General features: G+C 43.0%; 1 protein-coding gene across 1 annotated transcript; it reads left to right on the top strand.

The window, feature by feature from the left end:
- Positions 1-19,201, top strand: MMP20 (matrix metallopeptidase 20). The gene is given in 8 exon segments (XM_048494033.1): positions 1-211; positions 4,558-4,802; positions 12,231-12,379; positions 14,941-15,020; positions 15,022-15,073; positions 17,415-17,576; positions 18,518-18,659; positions 19,060-19,201. Coding segments are annotated over 8 exon segments (1,098 nt in total). The 5' UTR covers positions 1-85.
- Positions 19,202-21,581: the final 2,380 nt, after the last annotated feature.

Raw genomic sequence — 21,581 nt, 5'->3', positions numbered from 1 at the left:
CCAAACCAGCGGCTCCCTCTATAAAAGGGGCAGAGGGTCCCCTTCTTCCTGGTCTTATCAACCCATCCTGTTTGTTTGAGAAGAAATGGAGCTCTTTTATATGTTTTGTCCACCTTTGCTTCTGATCCTTTCTCTGAAATACTCAGCCCCCGCCCCTGCTCTTTTTGCACTGCCCCGCACATCCAGCTGGAGAGACTTCTACATTGCACAGGTGAGTGACACACATTTTACTGACAACTCCATAGGCTGTTCGTTTGGGATCCTATCCCACTGCATGCTGTGAAGCTCTTGGAAGTAGGATTTCACTGAGTTCCGTCAGAGTTACCCCCAACTTAAATGGGTGCTTCCGATCAGGGTTTTAAGAAGTTCAATCTGTATTTGTAGCAATAAGGAATGAAAGAAGATTTGAGAGTTTTTAAAATTTGTTTCTCTCAGGTAACTGGCAGCTTGAGGATTATAAAATGGTAAACGTTGTAGCTCTTGAGAAATGCAATCTCGGTGGAATCTCCATGGAAACAGACAGAGATGCTTAAAATCTAGCTATAGGGTGGCTGGAATTGCATGGGCTGTTTGTGACGTCTGGCCGTTGGTAAAATCAGAAATATGAAGAGATGTTATGCTATTGTAAGAATACATAAATGTTCATGTACCTGGGGTCTCATCATTGTTGTACCCCTCATTATTTATATGCTCAATGGTGAGAATATTGTTGCCTGTATCAGTTATCATTTTGCATGGCTTATATTATGAGGAGATAGTGTTCCTAGCAATGATGCAGATTGGTATAGTACATCAGATCGTACAAGCTATCAAGGTCAGTAGTTGAATGGAAGGCCAAGGAAGACTTTGCAGAAGCAGGCAGTGGCAAACCACTCTGAACACCTCTGGCATTGAAAACCCTACGGGGAGAGCAGCAGTGGCAGAGGAGGTGAAGAGCTCGTGTATCTAATCCGGAGGAACCGGGTTTGATTCCCAGCTCTGCCACCTGAGCTGTGGAGGCTTATCTGGGGAATTTAGATTAGCCTGTGCACTCCCACACACGCCAGCTGGGTGACCTTGGGCTAGTCACAGCTTCTCGGAGCTCTCTCAGCCCCACCTACCTCCCAGGGTGTTTGTTGTGAGGGGAAGAGGCAAGCAGAGATTGTAAAGCCCCTTTGAGTCTCCTGCAGGAGAGAGAAAGTGAGGATATAAATCCAAACCTCCCTCTTCTTCTTCTTCTTCTTCTTCTTCTTCTTCTTCTTCTTCTTCTTCTTCTTCTTCTTCCTCTTCCTCTTCCTCTTCTTCTTCTTCTTCTTCTTCTTCTTCTATAAGTTGGCTGCAACTTGACAGCACTTCACAGAGAGAGTACTTAGCATTTGAAAATGCACGCTGGTATCTTGAACTATGCATTACAATATGGTTTGTTATTCTTTTGGTCATATTTATTAGGTCTTGCCTTCGGGTCTTGTTGTCCTTCAGGACATTGTTTTTCTTTTATGGTATGATCAGAGACTACAGCACATTTCTCGTGATATTAAGTGAATATCACATGATTCTCATTTATTGTTTCTTCCTGTAGTGTGTATTGATGATTTGAGAAAAGTAAGTCTTCCTTTGACTTTTTCCTACAAAGAAGGTTCAGTGAATTTGTCTATGGCAATGTATTTGTTTTCCTTTCATTGTAGCGCAGTACTTTGGGGGTAACACAAGAAAACTGCAACAATGGCTCTGAAATATCACAATAGTGAATTTCCCATGGATAAATGAAAACCCGTGTGGTGTAGTGGTTAAGGTAGTGGACTAGGCAGGGGGAACCTCCAATTGGACCCCCTCTCATTCCATGGTAGCTAGCTGGATGACCTTGCGCCAGACACACACTCAACCCTGGCTCATATTTGGAAGGGAGACCACCAAGGAATATCAAGATGATACAGAGGCAGACAATGGAAAACCACGTCTGAATTTATCTTATCTTGAAAATTGCATGAGGTCACCAGTAGTCAGCTCTGACTTGATGGCAAAAAATGGCTTAGTAGCTTGCGTTTCTCCCTACTATATCCTACAGGCAGAGGTGGGATCCAGCAGGTTCTCACAGGTTCCCGAGAGTAGGTTACTGATTATTTGTGTGTGCCGAGAGGGGGTTACTAATTGGTGATTTTGCCACATGATTTTTGCCTTAGTTACGCCCCTCCTCTCAGCAGTAGCGCGCAGAACTTGAAGGAGGTGAACCAGCCTATCTTTGCGTGGGCAGCCTATAACAGCCTGCGTGCATTCGTTTCCCACCCAAGGACCGGCGCAGCAGCTGCCTCCTTGCCACAGCCCCGCCCAGGAATGCCCCGCCCCCGGAATGCCCGGCCCTGCCCCCATCGTGCCCCGCCCAGCCCCATTGGCGCTACGCCACAGTTTGAATCCCACCACCATGGGAACCTGTTACTAAAATTTTTGGATCCCACCACTGCCTATAGGCCTAACAATTTTTATCAAGGTAGCTGCAGTATCTTTGTGTTGCCATTGCCATGGCCCAACTATGTCATGTTCTGTGATATTCTCTGTACCAACCACATGTTTATCTCATTCTACATTAGGATTACCAACTTCTAGGTGGATTCTGGAGTTCCTCCAGAATTACAACTGATCCCCAGACTACATAGATCAGTTCCTCTGCAGGAAATGGCAGCTTTGAAGGGCAGACTCTATCACATTGCTGCTTCCTCCCCAGCTGGTATCCCAAAATCTCCAGGAATTTCCCCAACTGGAATTGTCAAATTATATTCTTGATTTTAGGAGCTAAGCTCAGAGCAGTGTACATAATTCTCCCCTGCTGTGTTTTGACCTCACGTCTCAGTGTGGTACCTCAGGCTGAGAAAGGTGACCAACCCAAAGAATACCAGTAAGTTTCATGAGTAAGTGGAGATTTGAACTTAGGTTGCTCTGGCCCTTGTTCAAAATTCTAACAGTTGCACCTTACTTGACTTTCAGTGTACAGGGCCAACAGTTAGCATATAGTGCTGACTGCTTTTCTATTCTCCTCAGGATTCCCCTGGCCAGCCACATAAGGGGGCCTCTGGGGCACCCCACAGTAGTAAGAAAAAACAGTCAAAAGTTCAGGCCTTTCTGCTGTCCATGAGGTTGGCAGTCAGGTTCAGCCCTCAAGGAAGATTATCTTGGACCACCAGAATGAGCCAAGTTGAGCATGGCAGGGGGTTGGACTTGATGGCCCTTGTGGTCTCTCCCAACTCTATGATTCTAGCTTCACATTGGGCAATGGACTGGGAATATCATTAGAAGTATCAACTAAACATTGAAAATATTATTATTATTATTAGTAGTAGTAGTAGTAGTAGTAGTAGTAGTAGTAGTAGTATTAACAATAACAATAACAATAACAATGACAATGACAATAACAACAACTGTTGTTGTTGTTGTTGTAATGAAGGCCAACAACCAGCTAAAGATCTGGCAGCTGCGAAATCAACAACAACAACAACAATAATAATAATAATAGGGCAGCACTTGAAACATCTTCAAATTGACAAAATTAACATCTGTCAAATTCAGAAGGCAGCCCTGCTGGGATCTGCACGAATACTACGCCAATACATTACAACTTCCTAGGCCTCTGGGTGAGGCTCGAATTGTAATGAAGGCCAACAACCAGCTAAAGATCTGGCAGCTGTGAAATCTACAATAATAATAATAATTAGAATTCGGCTTTATACCCCACCTTTCTCTCCGGTAAGGAGTCTCAAACTCCTTTTCCCTTCCTCTCCTCACAACAGACACCTTATGAGGTAGATGGAGCTGAGAGATTTCCAAAGAACTGTGACTAGCTGACAGGCTTCATGGGTAGGAGTGGGGAAACACATCTAGTTCACTAGATAAGAGTTTGCCACTCATATAGAGGAGTGCGGAATCAAATCCTTTTCTCCAGATTAGAGTCCACCATGCTGTGTTATTTTTTGTTGTTGTTTACTATCACAGCTGCCAGTTCTGTAGCTGGCTGTTGGCCTTTCATTACAATTCAAGCCCTACCAGAGACCTAAGACATTGTAATGTATTGTCATAGTATTTGTGCAGATCCCAGTAAGGCTGCCTTTTGAATCTGACAGATGTTGATTTTGTCAGTTTGAAGGTATTTCAAATGCTGCTCTAGTGATTTCAGAATGGTGCCCACGGTGCCAGTTACCCATGGGGCTACCTCAGCTGGTTTGTGCCATAGTCACTTAATCTCTCTCTTCAATTCATGATACCTAGTGACCTTCTCATGTTCTTTTTCATTGACCCTGCTGTCACCAGGTATTGCTATGTAAATAAGGGTCACTTTCTTGTCCTTGATCACTGTGATGTCCAATGTGTTGTGTGCCAATACTTTGTCCATTTGGATTCCAAACTCCCATAAGAACTTGACAATTCAGAGGCCTAGAACATGTTGTTGCTGCTGCTGCTGCTACTGCTGCTGTTGTTATTCTGTGGAGTTGAGGAGAAAGAGTGAGATAGACAATGTTTTTCTCTTTGTTAGTTGCACGTATCAAATAATACTATGAAGAAATAGGTTTCCTTACCTCTATCTGATTTTAGGATTACCTTGAAAAGTATTATACACCAAAAGGAGAACACAAGGTTGGAGAAATGACAGCAGGTGGCAATTCAATGACAAAGAAAGTTCGGCAAATGCAGGCATTCTTTGGCTTGCAAGTGACCGGGAAACTGGACTATAGGACCATGAATGTCATCAAGAGGCCTCGGTGTGGTGTCCCTGATGTTGCAAATTATCGCCTCTTCCCAGGAGAACCTAAATGGAACAAAAGTACATTGACATACAGGTAATACGTTGGCATCAATTGTGCTTGAAATAAGGTGTTTGAAGTTACTTATTTTATCTGTGATTTTGGTTTCTTTTTTCACATTATTCTACATCCTACACATTTCTTTTCATACTTATTCCTCATTATGACAGACTTTTGCATATGGAATTTGACTGGAAAACCTCTATCTCATTTTTCCTCATTAGTTGTGGACAGTCTCCGCAAGTATTTCTGTAAAGGATGAGTTTCCCTTTTGGGATGAGTTCCCCTTTTCATCAACAGCATCAATCAATGACTTAAATCTGTAAAACAACCACCCCCATGAAGTCTCATAAACAATGCTTGTGTACCTTACTTATCTATTTCCCAGCACAGTTCAAAGTGCTGATTTGTACCTTTGTGGACCTAAACAGCCTGGGGCCAGGATACCTGAAGGACTATCTCTTCTCATACTACCCAATCTCCCCAGTAGAGTCTGCCTCTCAAGCCCCGCACTCTGTATCCCTGCCTTCAGAGGTGAGGTGGATTGTGATTAGAGACAGGGCATTTTCTGTGGTGGCACCTTGCCTTTGGAATGCTTGCCTAGCACCTATTTTAGTCTTGACCCGGGATTTTAATTAGGGGTTTAATCTCTCATAAGTTTTTAAAGATATGCTTCTGTTTTATGGATTGTTTGTGCTACTTGTATTTTCAATTGTAAACTGCCTCAAGTGAGACTCTGAGGAAACATCATAGAAATATTCTAAAGAACTAAATAAATACTGCATGTGGAACTTCGAGGGCTGGAGGTGACAGGGGAAGGAAGCTTGCTGTCTCTTCAGTGCCAAAGTCATCTCCTGGAATTGTCCAGGGTTTGAGGTACGCCAGTGATGCTACATTACTGGCAGAAAATAGTGATGCTTGAAACAACTTCTGCTGAAGATTGAAGAAAAAAGTGGCAAATCTGTTTCTCTGCTGAACATCAAGAAAACACAAGTAATGACCATTGGAAGGTGGGCAATGAGGAAATGGAAGTTGTTCAAGATTTTCTACTCCTCGGCTCCACCATCAACCAAAAGGGAGACTGCACCCAAGAAATCAGAAGGAGACCAGGTGCTCGGGAGCAACAGCCGCAGAAGGCCATTGCTTTCACCTCCTACATGTGAGCTCCCAAAGGCACCTGGTGGGCCACTGCGAGTAGCAGAGAGCTGGACTAGATGGACTCTGGTCTCATCCAGCTGGCTTGTTCTTATGTTCTTAAGGAGACTGAGGGTAGGAAAGGCAGCCATGAAGGAGCTAGAAAAGACTCTTAAGTGTAAGAATGTGTCACTTGCATCCAATATCAAGATAATTTCCTATTGCTATGTATGGGTGTGAAAGTTGGGCAATGTAGAAAGCTGACAGGAAGAAAGTAGACTCCTTTGAAATGTGGTGTTAAAACAGAGGGTTGCACCACCACCACCACCACCACCACCACCACCCAAAAGTGGATTTTAGATCAAATCAAGCCTGAACTTCCCCTGGAAGCCAAAAGATTAAACTGAGATTTTGGTCACATAATGAAAGGACAAGAGTCACTGAAAAATGACAATAATTCCAGGAAAAGTTGAAGTCAGCAGGGAAAGAGGAAGACAACATGAGATGGATTTACTCTATAAAGGAAGCTCAGACCCTCAGTTTGCAAGACCTGAGCAAGACTGCTAATGATAGGATGTTTTAGAGAACATCACATTTGGGAGGTAATCCAAATTTGTGCCCAAATGGAACCTTTTTCCAGCTGTTCACACAGGGTATTTTTGAAGCAGTGACTTCAGTTTCAATCTGCTCTGCTGGTTGTTTTAAGGTTTCTATGTATGTGATTTTTACACATGATTTTAACATGTGATTTTTACATTACGGTTTTATTGCAGATTTTACTGGCTATGCAGACTTTTTTAAAATGTTGCTTTGGAAGCAACTGCCACCACAGTACAGGCTTCACTGCACAAATCACTTGGAATGTTTCTAGAATGTTTTTGATCCCACCCACCCCTCTTTACCACGATGTTTGTTTGCACTCACCTCCTCCAAACATTTCATGGCTGATGTGAGGTTCTATTCCATAGGTGTCAAACTCACGGCCCTCCAGATGTTATGGACTACAGTTCCCATCATCCCCTGCAAGCATCATGCTGGCAGGGAATGATGGGAACTGTAGTCCATAACATCTGGAGGGCCGTGAGTTTGACACCTGTGTTCTATTCACTGACTGACTGACTGACTGACTGACTGACTGATTGATTGATTGATTGATTTGCTGCTTATTTGTTGAAACAGCATTTCACTGATTCATTGTTTTGATGCTCCATAGATCCGTTAAATTCGCACTTAGTTAATTCACCCAAAATAGCAAAAAACAAAACAAAAATGAAAAAAAATGAAAAAAAATGGAGAGGTGAGGGGGGAAAGGAGTGAGGTGAGGGATGCAAAAAAAATGGCAGACCAGGCGCTGAGGGGGAAGTTGAGTGACAGTACAGAGGCATGGAAAACAGGCAGGCTTTTTGACAGGAAGGATAAAATGTTTGATATATGACTGCACTGTGAGGGAATACTCCAGGATGAGGGAAATATCACAGGGCAAACCCGCTTGAGGCCCAGGAACCATGCGAAATTCTTGTACAGAACGGGGTATTTCTCTTGCTCAACCCAGGATATTTCAATCGTGCAGAAATGGCCTAAAAGTGTTTTCAAAGTGTTTTCAAAAACAACTGAGAAAAAAGTGTTTTAGCCATAGTGGGAAGGGGGGGGGGGGGCGGGCAGTGAAGAACTTCACAGAAAAACCATTTTATTTCCAGTCTGAAAACATCATAAATTGCATATGTAGAAAAGACCTGCAAGGATCTATGCTCTGTTATGGAAGATTATTTATTTATTTGTATTGTCGAAGGCTTTCACAGCCAGATTCAACTGGTTGTGGCAGGTTTTCTGGGCTGTGTGGTCATGGTCTGGTAGATCTTGTTCCAAACATTTCGCCTGCATCTGTGGCTGGCATCTTCAGAGGTGTGTCACAGAGGCCCCTTCCGCACACGCAAAATAATGCGTTTTCAAACCACTTTCACAACTGTTTGCAAGTGGATTTTGCTATTCCGCACAACTTCAAAGAGCACTGAAAGCAATTTGAAAGTGCATTATTCTGCATGTGCGGAATGAGCCAGAGAGAAGTTTGTTACACACTGTGTCTAGTGAGAAGCGAATGTTTAGTGGGGTATACCACACAGCCCGGAAAACCCACCACAACCAGTATTTATTTGTTTGTTTGTTCTGACATGAACCTGTCATGTCTCCTGGCCAGGATATGGAATCCTCTCTTTGGGACTGCTTTCTCTTCCTCCCCTGAGCCTTCGGGGAGGGCGGTATATAAATGTAACAAATAAAATTGTTAGTTTCACTTTTAGGCACAGGCTAATCTGCTCATTAGACACCTGCCGGCTTCTACACTTCACAGTGTTGGGCAGTAGCGTAGCATCCACGAGGTGGGGGGCACGACGCCTCAAGAGGAGCCGCAGCGAAGGCGTGGCTGGTCTGTGGAGGGGGTGATCTGAGGGCGTTCCTGGAAAGGGCGGGGGTGGACAGTGCCACTCCGGGGGCCACACACCCCAGGTATAGTTTCCCCTTGCTCCGCCTCTGGTGTTGGGGAGTATTGTGGGTTGTTTTACTCTAGTGAAAGCCATGCTTTCTTGTTCCCGTGAGATGGGAGGGGTGCTATCCCCCCTTTATATCTAGATCTGGTACACACAACCAGCTCTGTGTTGTATATGAGCAGAATTGCTTCAGCTAGTGCCCAGTCTGACATTCAACCCGAGCCACAGGCCCTTTCTGTACAAGTCATTGAAACATTTGCAAAACATTTTCGATCCCCTTGTTTGTCTGCATCTACCCCCTCAAAATGCTTCCTAGCTGCCAGTTTGTGATTTTTTCCCAGGTTTTAAAAAATTCTTTGTAGATTCAGTGCTTCAATGTTTCATGCTGCAATTTGCCATGCTTCATAGATTTGACCCCCCTAAATTGAGAAAAAAACCCAGAACTGACCAAAATAAACAGAACAAGCTCGAAAATGGTGCCAAGGAAAAAGTCAGGGGACTGAAGAGGTGTGGAAAATGTTATAAAGAGATCGCACAGCAAGTCAAAATGTTTTGAAAACATTTTAGCAAAAGTACTGTTATGCTTAAAGATGCATTTAAAACATTTTCAGGCTGAAAATAAAACATTTGGGGTAAAAATTATGTGTAACTCCTCAGAGGAAACGTTTTATTTCCTGCCTCAGAACATTTTAAAGTGCCTGTGAAGGAAAGGTCACATGGTGGACTGGTATATGAGAAATGAGCTTGCACATTAGCTGTAAAGTGAAGGCCCCTGCATAGAGCCGTGGCTATTTGAAAGTCAAATGGATAACCTATGTTTTAAGGATAAGAAGACTGGGGGTGGGGATAGAACATTGCATAATGTTGTAGGTAAACATCAATACATACCGGTAGGAGGTTTGTTTGATTTCTGAGGCTGATCTGATTGTATTTGATTGGGAAGTCTGATTTATAGATTGTAATGCTGCCTTTTCTCTATGTATATGTCTGTACACATATAGTTATCTACATAAATAGTGAGTTAAAATTGTACTTGTTGTAACTTCAGAAGCTGTCAAGTTTGCTCCCGTTAACTTTTTTTTTAAAGCCTTAATTTAGACAAAACACCAGACTGTAATGGTTAAGAGCAGATGTATTCTAATCTAGAGAACTGGGTTTGATTCCCCGCTCCTTCACCTGAGTGAGATGGCCAGATTTGGGCTGCAGTCCTGAGGATTCTTTGCTGGGAGTAAGCCCCATTCAATAACATAGACTAGCTTCTAAACAGAACTGCTTAGGATTACTTCCCTTGCGCTCTCAGTTAGAATTCCTGCACATACATGCAGTTCTTGGGTCACACACTAAGCTGCCTCAAAGGGCTGTCATGAAGGTCAACTGGGATGAGGCCACAGAATACCTTGAAGGAGAGAGATGTGAAGTAAATGAACGCCCAAAGCTTCCGCTGTTGGTGTTTGAATACATTCCACTAGATGGAGCTATTCCTAAGGAAAAACCTGAGTGATTTTTTTTTAATTGAATGGTCCAGCTAGCTGCAATATGAAAGTCACTGGATTTATTGATATGGTTAATAATATATCTGCTGCTTTACAGCAATGTTGTGTGTGTGTGTGTGTGTGTGTGTGTGTGTGTGTGTGTGTGTGTGTGTGTGTGTGTGTGTGTGTGTGTCTTAGTGTGTCTTAAGTGTCAAGTCACTTCTGACTTATCACAAAACATGAAAGCCAGCTTCACAAAATCAAATCACCCATCCCAGCCAGGACTGCAAGAATTTAACTAGCAGTTTTCTAAATATTTAGAATGACCCAGTCACCAGTCCACCAGAACAATATTGATGTTAAAGAACTCACTAATCAGGGATCATGGTGGAAAATGCTCTCAAGTCGCAGCCAACTTATGGGATTTTCAGAGTTGAGAGTCAAACAGAGGTACAATAGCATTCCATCATAGTTGGCCTCCCTTCCCCCCTTTCCCTTCCTTTTTCCTTTCCTTTTCCCCTTTCCTTTCCCTCTTCCTTTAATTAATTCCTCTTAGTGAGAAATTTTATGGTGCCTTATAATGTATAGTTGTTTCTTTTCATCCTTAATTTATTGTTGTAAACCGCCCTGAACCTATAAAGGGGAAAAACAACCTAGAAATCACTATAAATAAACTAGCAGTAAAGCCCATTATATGAACAAATATAATGTGCTCTAGAAAACTGTTGGTGGGTTAATGATGCCAACCCTCTTGTGTCTTCTACCCTTGGCTCTGTGTCACCAGCTCCCTCCTCATCCTCATCCTCTTCCCAGATGCCTGCATCAGCATGCAAAGGTTAATACAGCCCATCAAGGGGACAAGTCCTGTTCCCTTTCCTCCCACCTTGGCGTCCTCTTTCCAGACACCTGCTCCTCTTCCCAAACATCTGTATCACCACCCACCAGTTAACAGTGCAGTTGTGGCTGCCAGCAGTTGCAATCTGCCCACGGGGTGCAGCCATCACCTCCTCCTCCTCACGCAGCTGCAGATGGTACAGTGACTGTAATTATTCAGCAGTAGGGGAGCAGGGCTCATGTGCAGGAGAGGGAGTAATCACCATATTCTGCTGCTTTGTTTGTATAGTTTTTTTCCCTTCCTGTGTAAACCCCACCCTCCAAGCTATGTGTGTACATGCTGATTGGTGGAAGTGAATGGTCACCACTCCCGCTAGCCTTTCATATAAAAGAGTAAAATAAAATCTGTAAAATGATGGCTTGAACACACATGAAGGTGCCTTATGCTAATTTAGGTTGTTGGTCCTTCTAGATCACAGGTGTCAAACTTGCGGCCCTCCAGATGTTCATGAACTACAGTTTCATCAGCCCCTACCAGCATGGCCAATTGGCCATGCTGACAGAGGCTGATGGGAATTGTAGTTCCTGAACATCTGGAGAGCTGCAGGTTCCCTACCCCTGATTTAGATCATTATTGTCTACCCAGACTGGCAGCAGTTTTTCAAGGTCTCAGGCAGAGGACTTTCACATCACCTACTACTTAATCCTTAATTAGAGATGCAGGGAATTGAAGCTGAGCCAGCTCCTCCTCATAAAAGTTTGCTGCTCCATGAATGAGCTCAAGGAATGTTCAGGCTTTCTTGCTCCTTCCATGTCCTTCTCTCCTGTCCACCAATTTGTATAATCAGTCTTTTGAGTTCAGTAGCAAGTTGCCATTTACTACTACAGTTCAAACTGGGAAAACTCTAAGTCTGGATCCAGCCAACTTCTCCACTGGTGAAAAAGAGAGAAGGCTATGTTGGGCCTCGTGGGGCCTACACTGTGGGATGGTGGAAGTAAGTGGAAAAATTAAGTGAGATTGACTGGGAAAGCTGGCTGGATCCAAGCCACAATTTAATCTTCCTTGTGATTTCAGTCTGGGAGCCAAACTCTTGCAACCTGCCACTGCCCCAGGATTTCCCAGACTCATTCCGCCGAAACGCGAAAACATCTTCAGGTACCATCCTCTGAAACCAAGTCTTCTCCTAAATGGCCTCTCACCCTTTGGAATTGTGGACTGAAGATTTCCACCAATTCTCCCCTCCCTCACAGACTACCAGTTTGTCCCCCATGCGCTTCCTGAGGGTCCACTTCTCCCCAAAGACCGAAATTTCAGTCGCTGAAGCATGAGAGGGGAATACCAGAAAGTCTCACTGCATAAAATCCAGCTCTTTTCAAGAGTTGAATGTTCCATTCCAAAGATCAAATTGTTACATTTTCTTCCTTTTATATATCAGAAATTTTGCTTTTTATCTTCCTGCCAGTCAAATCCCTTTTATTCCCATAGTTTGTGTGTGTGTGTGTGTTTATATATACTTTCTAAACGGTCCTTATTTTTCCAGAGTATCCAAATATACATCCAGTCTGAGTCATGCAGAAGTTGACAAGGCAGTGGAGATGGGGTTAAAAGCCTGGAGCAATGCTGCCCCACTGAACTTTGTCAAGACAGACACTGGAGAAGCAGACATTATGATATCCTTCCAAAGCGGAGGTAATTTTCAAATCAAACGTTATGGTGTTCAATGGTGATTTCCACACAGCATAAGTAAAACATCTTGGGGACGTTTTAAAAATCATTTTGGGGGAAAGTTCACACAACTCTCTCACCCAAAACGTCTTTAAAATGTTTTATTTCTCTCAACCCAGGTTTTTCAAAAATCACATATTTTCCCCCCAGCCTGGGTTGAAGATGTTTCCTGCCTGCTGAGTGAACAAAAGCAGGCAGGAAATGCTTTGTTTCTCCCATCCAAATCTCTTACTTTCATTTTTGTGGTTTGCGGCTGCCATTTTGTGTGCTGAGCCAGAGATTCCTTGAAGGCTCCCCACATAGGTGTCCTCTGCTTGCAGCTCATCCATGCACGATTTCCATGTAAAAAGTAGGTAAAGTTGTTTTGCCTAGTGTGTGTCGTTTTTTCCTTTTTTATTGTTTTCAGGGGGATGTCTGTGAAGCTATGACATCATGATTAGAGAAGCTGCAGTATTTGCATATTTGCGTCGTTATAGCTTCACAGACATCCCCCTGAAAACAAAAAAAGGAAAAAGACACATGTGCAGATCGCTAGGCAAAAAGAACGTTATCTACTTTTGCGTGCTGATGAGCGGCAAGCAGAGTAAACCTCTGTGGAAAACCTTCACCAAATGGTAGAAGCAGAAGAATCTCTGCACCAGCACACAAAATGACAGGCACAACTCTGAAATTGACCAGGGCTCCATCGGACAGCAGGCAAAAAAAAGAAAAGAAACATTTTTGATGGCAACGCTTGTGTTGTTGGCACTGTGGGAACACAAAAATGCAAAACAGATCTTTTTAAAACATCTGCAGGATGTTTTATTTCTGCTGTGCGGAAAGGACCATGCAAAACATTTAATCTCTGTTGTTCTGTAAAACAATGGAATTAATATTCACTAGGGTTGCATATTTATTTATTTATTTATTTATTTATTACATTTATGTCCCACCCTTCCCTATCAAAGTCAGGTCCAGGGCAGTGTACATGCATATTTAAAGCACCGCATAGTAACTGAGTTTCAGCATGTGGATGACCACAAATGGATAAAGTTGAGCTCCAATAGGAAATGTTCAGGGCATTACATGTTGCAAAACAAACAAACAAACCACACATCCCTTGAGGTGATATTTCAGGATAGGTACAGAAATGGTGGTGCTTGGGTGACTATCTCGACAATACAGATATCAGTTCCTCTGGAGAAAAATGGATGCTCTGGAGGACGGACTCTGTAGCATTGAACCTCACATTTCTGCCCTCCCTGTGCTCCATCTGCAAACCTCAAGGAGTCTCCCAACCTGGATCTGGAAATCCTTCCCCGTTATTCCCCACCAGTGGTTGGAGGGGACCTGGTAACCCTACGCTACAGTCATTATTTTTGTTTATTTAAAATATTTATACATCATTTTTAATCACTCCAGGTAGTTTCTACACAAACTATTTTTAAAAACCCAAAAGGTATTCAAAAAAATTCATCATAACAAATAAGACAACTGTATTGCACTGTACATGGAGCTGTCCTTGAAAGCTATTTGGAAACCTCAAATGGTCCAAAATTCAGTGGCCAGGTTATTATCAGGGGCTGGGATATCTTCACTAGATGCTCATCTATTTCCAGGCAAAATTGAAAAGTGCTGGTTCTTACTTATAAGGTCCCCAGTAGCTTGGAAATAGGAACATGAAAGACCTCCTCCTCCCTTATCATCTATCCCACCAGTTTATGACAGATGTGAGATTCTTTTCTCAAGCCCTGTTTTGTGTCTCCGCCTGGAAGGGTGACAACTTAAAAGCCAAATTGTTTATTTTTTTTTATTTTTTTTATTTATTTAATTTAATATACTGCCCCATCCCCGGAGGGCTCTGGGCGGTGTACAACATAAACTCATATAAAATCATCATAAGCATAAGCATCCATAGTTACAATAAAAACAGCAGTTATTATATCCAAGATGGCGTCCCACCTGAACCTAATCCTTCTAGAAGGAGGAGGGGGGAGGGGGGAGGGGGTCCTGATGGTATTAGGGACCCATAAATTCCAATAATGGGTCCCACTGATGTTAAGGACCCCTAACTTGGGGGGGGGGGCACACTCAGTGGCTGGTTTCTCCAAAAGCCCGGTGGAACAACTCGGTCTTACAGGCCTTGTGGAAATCACCAAGGTCCTGCAGGGCCCGGACAGTTGGAGGGAGAGTGTTCCACCAGGCAGGGGCCAGAGCCGTAAAGGCCCTGGCCCGAGTGGAGGCCAGCCGCGTCATTGAGGGGCCAGGGATCTCCAGTAAATTGGCCTCTGCCGAGCGCAGAGGCCGAGTTGGGACATATGGGGTTTACTGAAGGCAATCACTGTGTCCAAATTCTCATTCTAATGGAGTTCACTGTTTCGATTTTCTACCTGGAATTCTACAGTCGGTAGCATTTTTTGCGTCAGTTCCGCTATCATTGCCAACTTCCATGTGAAACCATTATGCAACTGAGACAATGCCAAGCTAACTGCTATTCTGTCCAAAGCAATTATGAAATAATGATCTATCCTTGTGCTCTTCATTAGATCATGGAGACTCGCATCTACTTGATGGTCCAATTTAGGGACTCTTAGCGCATGCTTCTTTGCTCCCTGAGTAGCTGACCAGGTGGAGACACCCATTTTGATAACGCTGAGAAGTGGACGATGGGGATGAATGGTAGGACTATAATTTCCTAATGCAACCGAGTATACCTAGAAGGGACCATTTGGAATGCAAAGCAAAATGATTTATTTGCATGAGAGCAGAATGACAGCTTATCATTGTGATGAATACATTGACACTGGCTGCTGTCCACCCCAACTCTCTGGGTCCCAGAGCTGCTCATTTATGGTGGGGGTTTGATCCTAAAGCAGGGAGCCCCATTCTTTTTTAAGCTTAGGACACATTTGGAACTCTGACACACAATGGTGGGCACAGCAACAAAGTGGCTGCCACAAAATGGCTGCCACAGGAGGTGGAGCCAGTCACAAAATGATTGCCACAGTTTAACTTCAGTAATTCAGTAACTTCCTTGTGCTGTGGTAGCAGTTCCTGCCAAAGAAACATTTAAAGAATTCTATGCAACCAATCAGAAGCCTTGCTAAGCTATCTGGCCCCACCCACTTCCTAAAAAAATTGCCATCAGACACCACGGTGCCTACAGGAACTGCACTGAGGACCCCTGTCCTAAACTCATGAACTTTGGTAGATGTTCTTGCTGCCACCATTTGGAAAATATTGATTGATTAAAATATTATTATCAGTATGTCACAGGTCCAATATTTGACAGAATGTCCCAAGTAAGTCTGTGTATTCCCTGTTAGAATGTACACCATGCATATGTGCACAGATCAGAGAAATTAGCCTTACTCTCCTCTCCATCCCCCTTCACAACAGGCTATTAAGGCAATGACTGAACAATGGACGGATGTGTATGGTTTCTCCAGATCAGACATTCAATTTTCTAAGATTATTTTCCTAAGTCAGTCAGTCAGTTTTATTACGGCCATTAGGCCAGCAAAAAAGAGTAGAGAAGAACAAGAAAAAGGAGGAACCGTAAACAAAAGAAAAATCGAATTTGTACAGAAATCCATGAGATTATTTTCCTAAGCAATCAGTAAACAAGAGATATTTTGGGAAAATTCTGTAAATGGGAGAATAATACAAACTAAATAAATAGAAGAAAGACTGAGTTTCTAGCTAGATTGTATGCACACTATATATGTGCACATGCACAAATGCAGGCACACATACATTGTCAAACCGATCTGGATGGGAAATATGACAAGAATCAGCCCTTCAGCCATTAGCACCCACCGAAGAACCATCTGTCAATCTTTATTGTTCATTTGCAAGCAACCAACCAAACAAAGGCAGCCAGAGAAGAGGGGCTAGGAATGGCACATTGAAATCTAAAGAACTTACTCTAAAAATTTTACAATGCAATCTGTCGGGAGGGGGAGGGGGGCTGAAGCCACATTGGAAGCAGCAGAAGGGTTGTGCTGGCATTTGTCACATCAGAGCTGCATAAAGTGGCACAGACGCCAGCACCAAGGGACTTACCCCAGCGGCCAGCCACCACAGTGCCCAAACCCAGAAGCTGGATCTTGCAGTGGCATTCTGGAGGGTGCTCCAGAGGCATTCCTGGAGACGGAGTCGATTTTAGTTGGCTCCCAATGCACTTTTGGCTCAGGAACACACCTGTGGCATCTGTGCTGCTGATTCCTTCTTTGAAGATGACATTGTGGTGCTGCTGCCCTATTCCCTACCTCTTTGGATAGGGCTCTCTGACTGATAATAGGCTGAATTGTTTGGTCTATTCTGGAAGACCAGCTGCGGCTCACTGATAGGGCATCTGCTTTGCATACAGAAAGTCCTCGGTTCAAATTACTGAAACTGGCATTTAGAAGGATCAAGTACAGAGGTGGGATCCAGCAGGTTCTCACAGGTTCCCGAGAGTAGGTTACTAATTATTTGTGTGTGCCGAGAAGGGGTTACTAATTGGTGATTTTGCCACGTGATTTTTGCCTTAGTTACGCCCCTCCTCTCAGCAGTAGCGCGCAGAACTTGAAGCAGTCTAGCAGGAGGTGCACCGGCGTGTGTGGCAGCATCGTTTCCTGCCCAAGGACTGGCGCAGCGGCTGCGTCCCTTGCCACAGCCCCACCCAGGAATGCCCCGCCCCCGGAATGCCCGGCCATGCCCCCATTGTGCCACGCCCAGCCCCACTGGCGCTACGCCACAGTTTGAATCCCACCACCATGGGAACCTGTTACTAAATTTTTTGGATCCCACCACTGATCAAGTAGGAGTTGGTATAACAGACCCCCATCTGGAGACCAACTTCCATTCAAGGAAAAGATTGGCCTTGATACACCAATAGGCCAATTTAACAGAATGCAGCTTAGTATGTTCTTGTTTGTGTCCTTTCATTTTAGACAAAAACCATCTGTTTATGTGAAGCATAAATAAAATATACATTAATAAATAAATATAATAAAAATATTGTTTCGTTGCATAGGGTTCAACTTATTCACTGTTGCCGCTCATGAATTTGGCCATGCGCTGGGCCTTGCCCATTCTACTGACCCGTCAGCATTAATGTATCCCACATACAAATACCAGCATCCCTTTGGTTTCCGCCTCCCCAAAGATGACGTGAAAGGGATTCAGGCACTATATGGTAATAACAAGAGCATAAAAATAAAGTCTTGCTCATCCATATTTTATATCCTTTTCTTCTCTAATTTTAAAAAAATGCTTTCAACTTATTCCCCACTGTTCCCTTCTGTTCTCCATCTAGATATTTTGGGTTGTGAATATACTTTCTTAAAACATTTATGCATTATATCTCCAGATACTTACTGTTGTCTTTCTTCACACACACCAGTTGGGCTAGTCATAGCTTTTCCAGGCTCTCTCAGCCCAACCCACCTCACAGAGTGTTTGTTATGAGGGGGGAAGGGCAAGGAGATTATAAGTCCCTTTGGGTTTCCTACAGGAGAGAAAGGGGGGGGGGGGATATAAATCCAAACTCTTCTTATTCTTCTTCCTTCACAGTATCTTGATATATACTGTATTTCATTGTTTAGCATTATATTAATTGTAGTTTTTAATATTAATCAGACTTGGTTCACATATAGTTTGTTTAATAATAATTTAATAATTATTACTGAACTTTACTGCTCACTGTTTTGTAGACAAAACCATATTCAAGGCATATTTACTTTTTCTAACAGCATAAATGTTGAAATATCCTAATTCACCACTTCAAAACCCCTCTGGAATAATGGTATTTAAAAATATTTTACAAGAACAGTATGCAAAATTGCGATTTTTTTTTACTTTGGTTTTGGTTCATTGACTTTGCACACCCATTTTGACTTCATTTCTAGTTTTTTTCCTTTATTGTCATGAGGGCTACTAATGCTAGTACTATTTATTGAGACAAATTATTGCCTAGAAAAGCATACCTTCAAGGACAGCCAACACAAAATCTGCTTCGGAGACATATATTTGAACTAAACATGATCTATGTAATTGTTATAAAAATACATCATTACTAGAATTGAGTGTAGCTTGCCCTTCTCGATAAAACTGGTTGCATTGTGCATGATATTTTAGGGTCACGACAATCTGGATCCCGAGTCCACCAACAACCACTTCCCAAACCACCAGCTCCAATTGATCCAGACCACTGTGACTCCAGGGTCTCATTTGATGCTGTCACAGTGCTAGGAAAAGAGCTTCTTTTCTTCAAAGACAGGTAAGAGTTCCAGTGGATGAAATTTGTACTAAGAACTGCATGCTCCATTTTCTGTAAAGAATGTGCCAGTGTGACAGGGGGTCATTTTAGTTCCATTCTGCTTTCAGCCATGGCTCTTCTACATCTGTCTTTGCTCTTCTCTGTTGCTCTATCAAGTGGTCCGATCAGAATCAGCATGAGTGCCTATTGAAGTGTGTGAAGCATGAGTCACTATTGAATGGGTTTTTTTGTTTTCCAAAAATCCTTTGTTTTCCAAAAAAATTGTTTTCCAAAAATTCCTGCTGGCCTTCAGGAAGTTGGCAGGCTAGTACTAAATATATATATATATTGTTTTAAACTGTCTTGTGAGGCATATTCTTCATTTAGTTTTGAGGGGTCTTCCTTCTTTTCTCCTCAATAGGGTCTTCTGGCGAAGACAAGCTCAACTCAAAAGTGTGCGGCCGCTCTCCATTACAAGCTCTTTCCCTCAGCTCATGTCAAATGTAGATGCTGCCTACGAAGTACCTGAGAGAGAAGTCGCTTATTTTTTCAAGGGCTGGTAACTTTTGAAAACCTTTGTGGTCTGACTGAAGCTTATCCCAGAAAAACAGTTATGATAAGGACTATTCATAATTTCAGTGATGGCCTCAGGCATATACCATTTACCAAGATCTATCATTCTTATTCAACAGCACTTTAAGAATGTCTGTTACAACTGCCTTTTTGTTTTTTGTTAGTTTCACAGATGAGAAATAAGCAAAATTTACACAACACTACCAAAGGCCAAGTTACAAATAATGATGGCACACACACGATTTTATTTGTTTGTTTGTTTGTTGTACATCTTTCGCATTGAACTTCAAGGTGAATTACAGGATTATAAAAGTAATGCAATATAATACAATAAAACTAGATAACACAATTAAAGAACAATGAAATAAACACAACATAATACATTCAATGAATTGAACTTTACAATTAGAGAATGACCTTACCTGGATAGCACAGGGCTCATTCCGCATGTGCAGAATAATGCACTTTCAAACTGCTTTCAGTGCTCTTTGAAGCTGTGCGGAATAGCAAAATCCACTTTCAAACAGTTGTGAAAGTGGTTTGAAAACGCATTATTTTGCATGTGCGGAAGGGGCCTACGATAGCTCAATTTTGTCAGATCTCAGAAGCTAAGCAAGGTTGGCCCAGTTAATAGTTAGACAAAAGGTCACCAAGAAAGTCCAGCATTGCTATGCAAAGGCAGTCAATAACAAACCATCTCTGTTTATCTCTTGCCTTGAAAACCGTACAGAGTCAGCACTGATTGACCCTGAAACTTGACAGCAAAATAATAACAATAAAATAAAGACTGTATAATATACAATTTTAAAATGCAGTGTAATGAGGGAGGATAGGTACACTCACTCTAAAGGTTTAAGGCTTGAGAAATTTCTGGAGATTTGAGAGTGAAGCCAACCCTAGGCTAAAAGCACATCAGTAAATCTTTAGAGGGGAGAAAGTCCATTTTACTGTCGAAGAAATACCTCACTGTGTTTGAATGGGAGAAGCTTGCAAATGATGCCTCCTGGTCATGTGCATTTTACAGTGTTGCCATCTGCTTGAAGAAAAAAAGTCCTTCTGCATTAATAGAGTCTTAATGATATGCAGCTGCCTATTTCCACACATTTATTAAAAGGATAGGACATTTTCCTCCAGGCCTGATGGCAACACTTCTAAGCCTCTTCCACACATGCAGATTAATGCACATGCAATCCACTTTCACAAGTGTTTGAAAGTGGATTTTGCTATTCCGCACAGTAAAATCCAGCTTCAAAGTGAATTGAAAGTGGACTGAAAGTGCATTGTTCTGCATGTGCAGAAGGGGCCCTAGTCTAGCCCTTGGTACACACCAGTTACAACATTTATCAAGCATATGTCTTTACATATCTGAACCAAATGTGATTGAAGAGCAATAAATAATCATAACTTAAGCCTATTTTATGAACCTCTTCAGCTGAATGTATCTGAACACCCATACATTCATCTTTCTATCTATTTAAGAGAGTTAGGGCCTTAATTTTTCAGCTAACAAGTGGTAATTAATACATGCAAAACTACAAAAATAACCATGTCCACATTGTTCGAAGTCCAAAGTAGTTCTGCAAAAATCTGATGCAAGCATTTCTTTAGTCAAATGCTTTTGAAAACCTGCCAAAGCAAAGCTAGCCAAATTATGTGAAAATCTTGTAGAAGAGGGGAGGCTTGATAAGCTCATGGGAACTCCATAAGGAGCTTGCTTCTGTTACAGAGGGTTGCTAACATCATGTTAGGACATTTCTGGAGATTTTGGGTTAGACCAGGGGTCGGGAACCCGCGGCTCGCGAGCCGCAAACGGCTCCTGACTACTTGCAGTGCGGCTCCCGGCATGGCTGCCCCTTCCTGGGGCCTCGCATTAGCTCACGAGTCTTGTCTCCGCACTGTTTAGATCTCTACTCGGCTCCCCCCCTCCTCTCCTCTGTGCTGGAAGGACGTTTTGCCTCCCCTCTCTCCCCTCCCCTCCTCTGTGCCGGAAGAACGTTTTGCGCGCGCTTTACTTGCCGGAAGAACGCTGAACCTTTTGCACGTGCATTACTGCACCGCTCGCCCGCCCCGTGCCCTCCCCACACCCGGCCATGGTCATTCATGTGCAGCCCTCCTGTAAGAGGAGAGGGAGAGAAGCACAGGACAGAGAACGGAGCAAGAGAGAGAGAAAAGCAGAGGCGAGAGAATGGAGCAAGAGAGAGAGAGAAGCAGAGAACGGAGCAAGAGAGAGAGAGAGAAGCAGACGTGAGAGAATGGAGCAAGAGAGAGAGAAGCAGAGGAAAGAGAACGGAGCAAGAGAGAGAGAAAAGCAGAGGTGAGAGAATGGAGCAAGAGAGAGAGAGAGAAGCAGACGTGAGAGAATGGAGCAAG

Source organism: Sphaerodactylus townsendi, linkage group LG04 (assembly GCF_021028975.2).
Source record: "Sphaerodactylus townsendi isolate TG3544 linkage group LG04, MPM_Stown_v2.3, whole genome shotgun sequence".
Classification (NCBI taxonomy): domain Eukaryota; kingdom Metazoa; phylum Chordata; class Lepidosauria; order Squamata; family Sphaerodactylidae; genus Sphaerodactylus; species Sphaerodactylus townsendi.
Note: the sequence above shows the minus strand (reverse complement) of the source record. Positions and strands in the feature narration are given on the sequence as shown.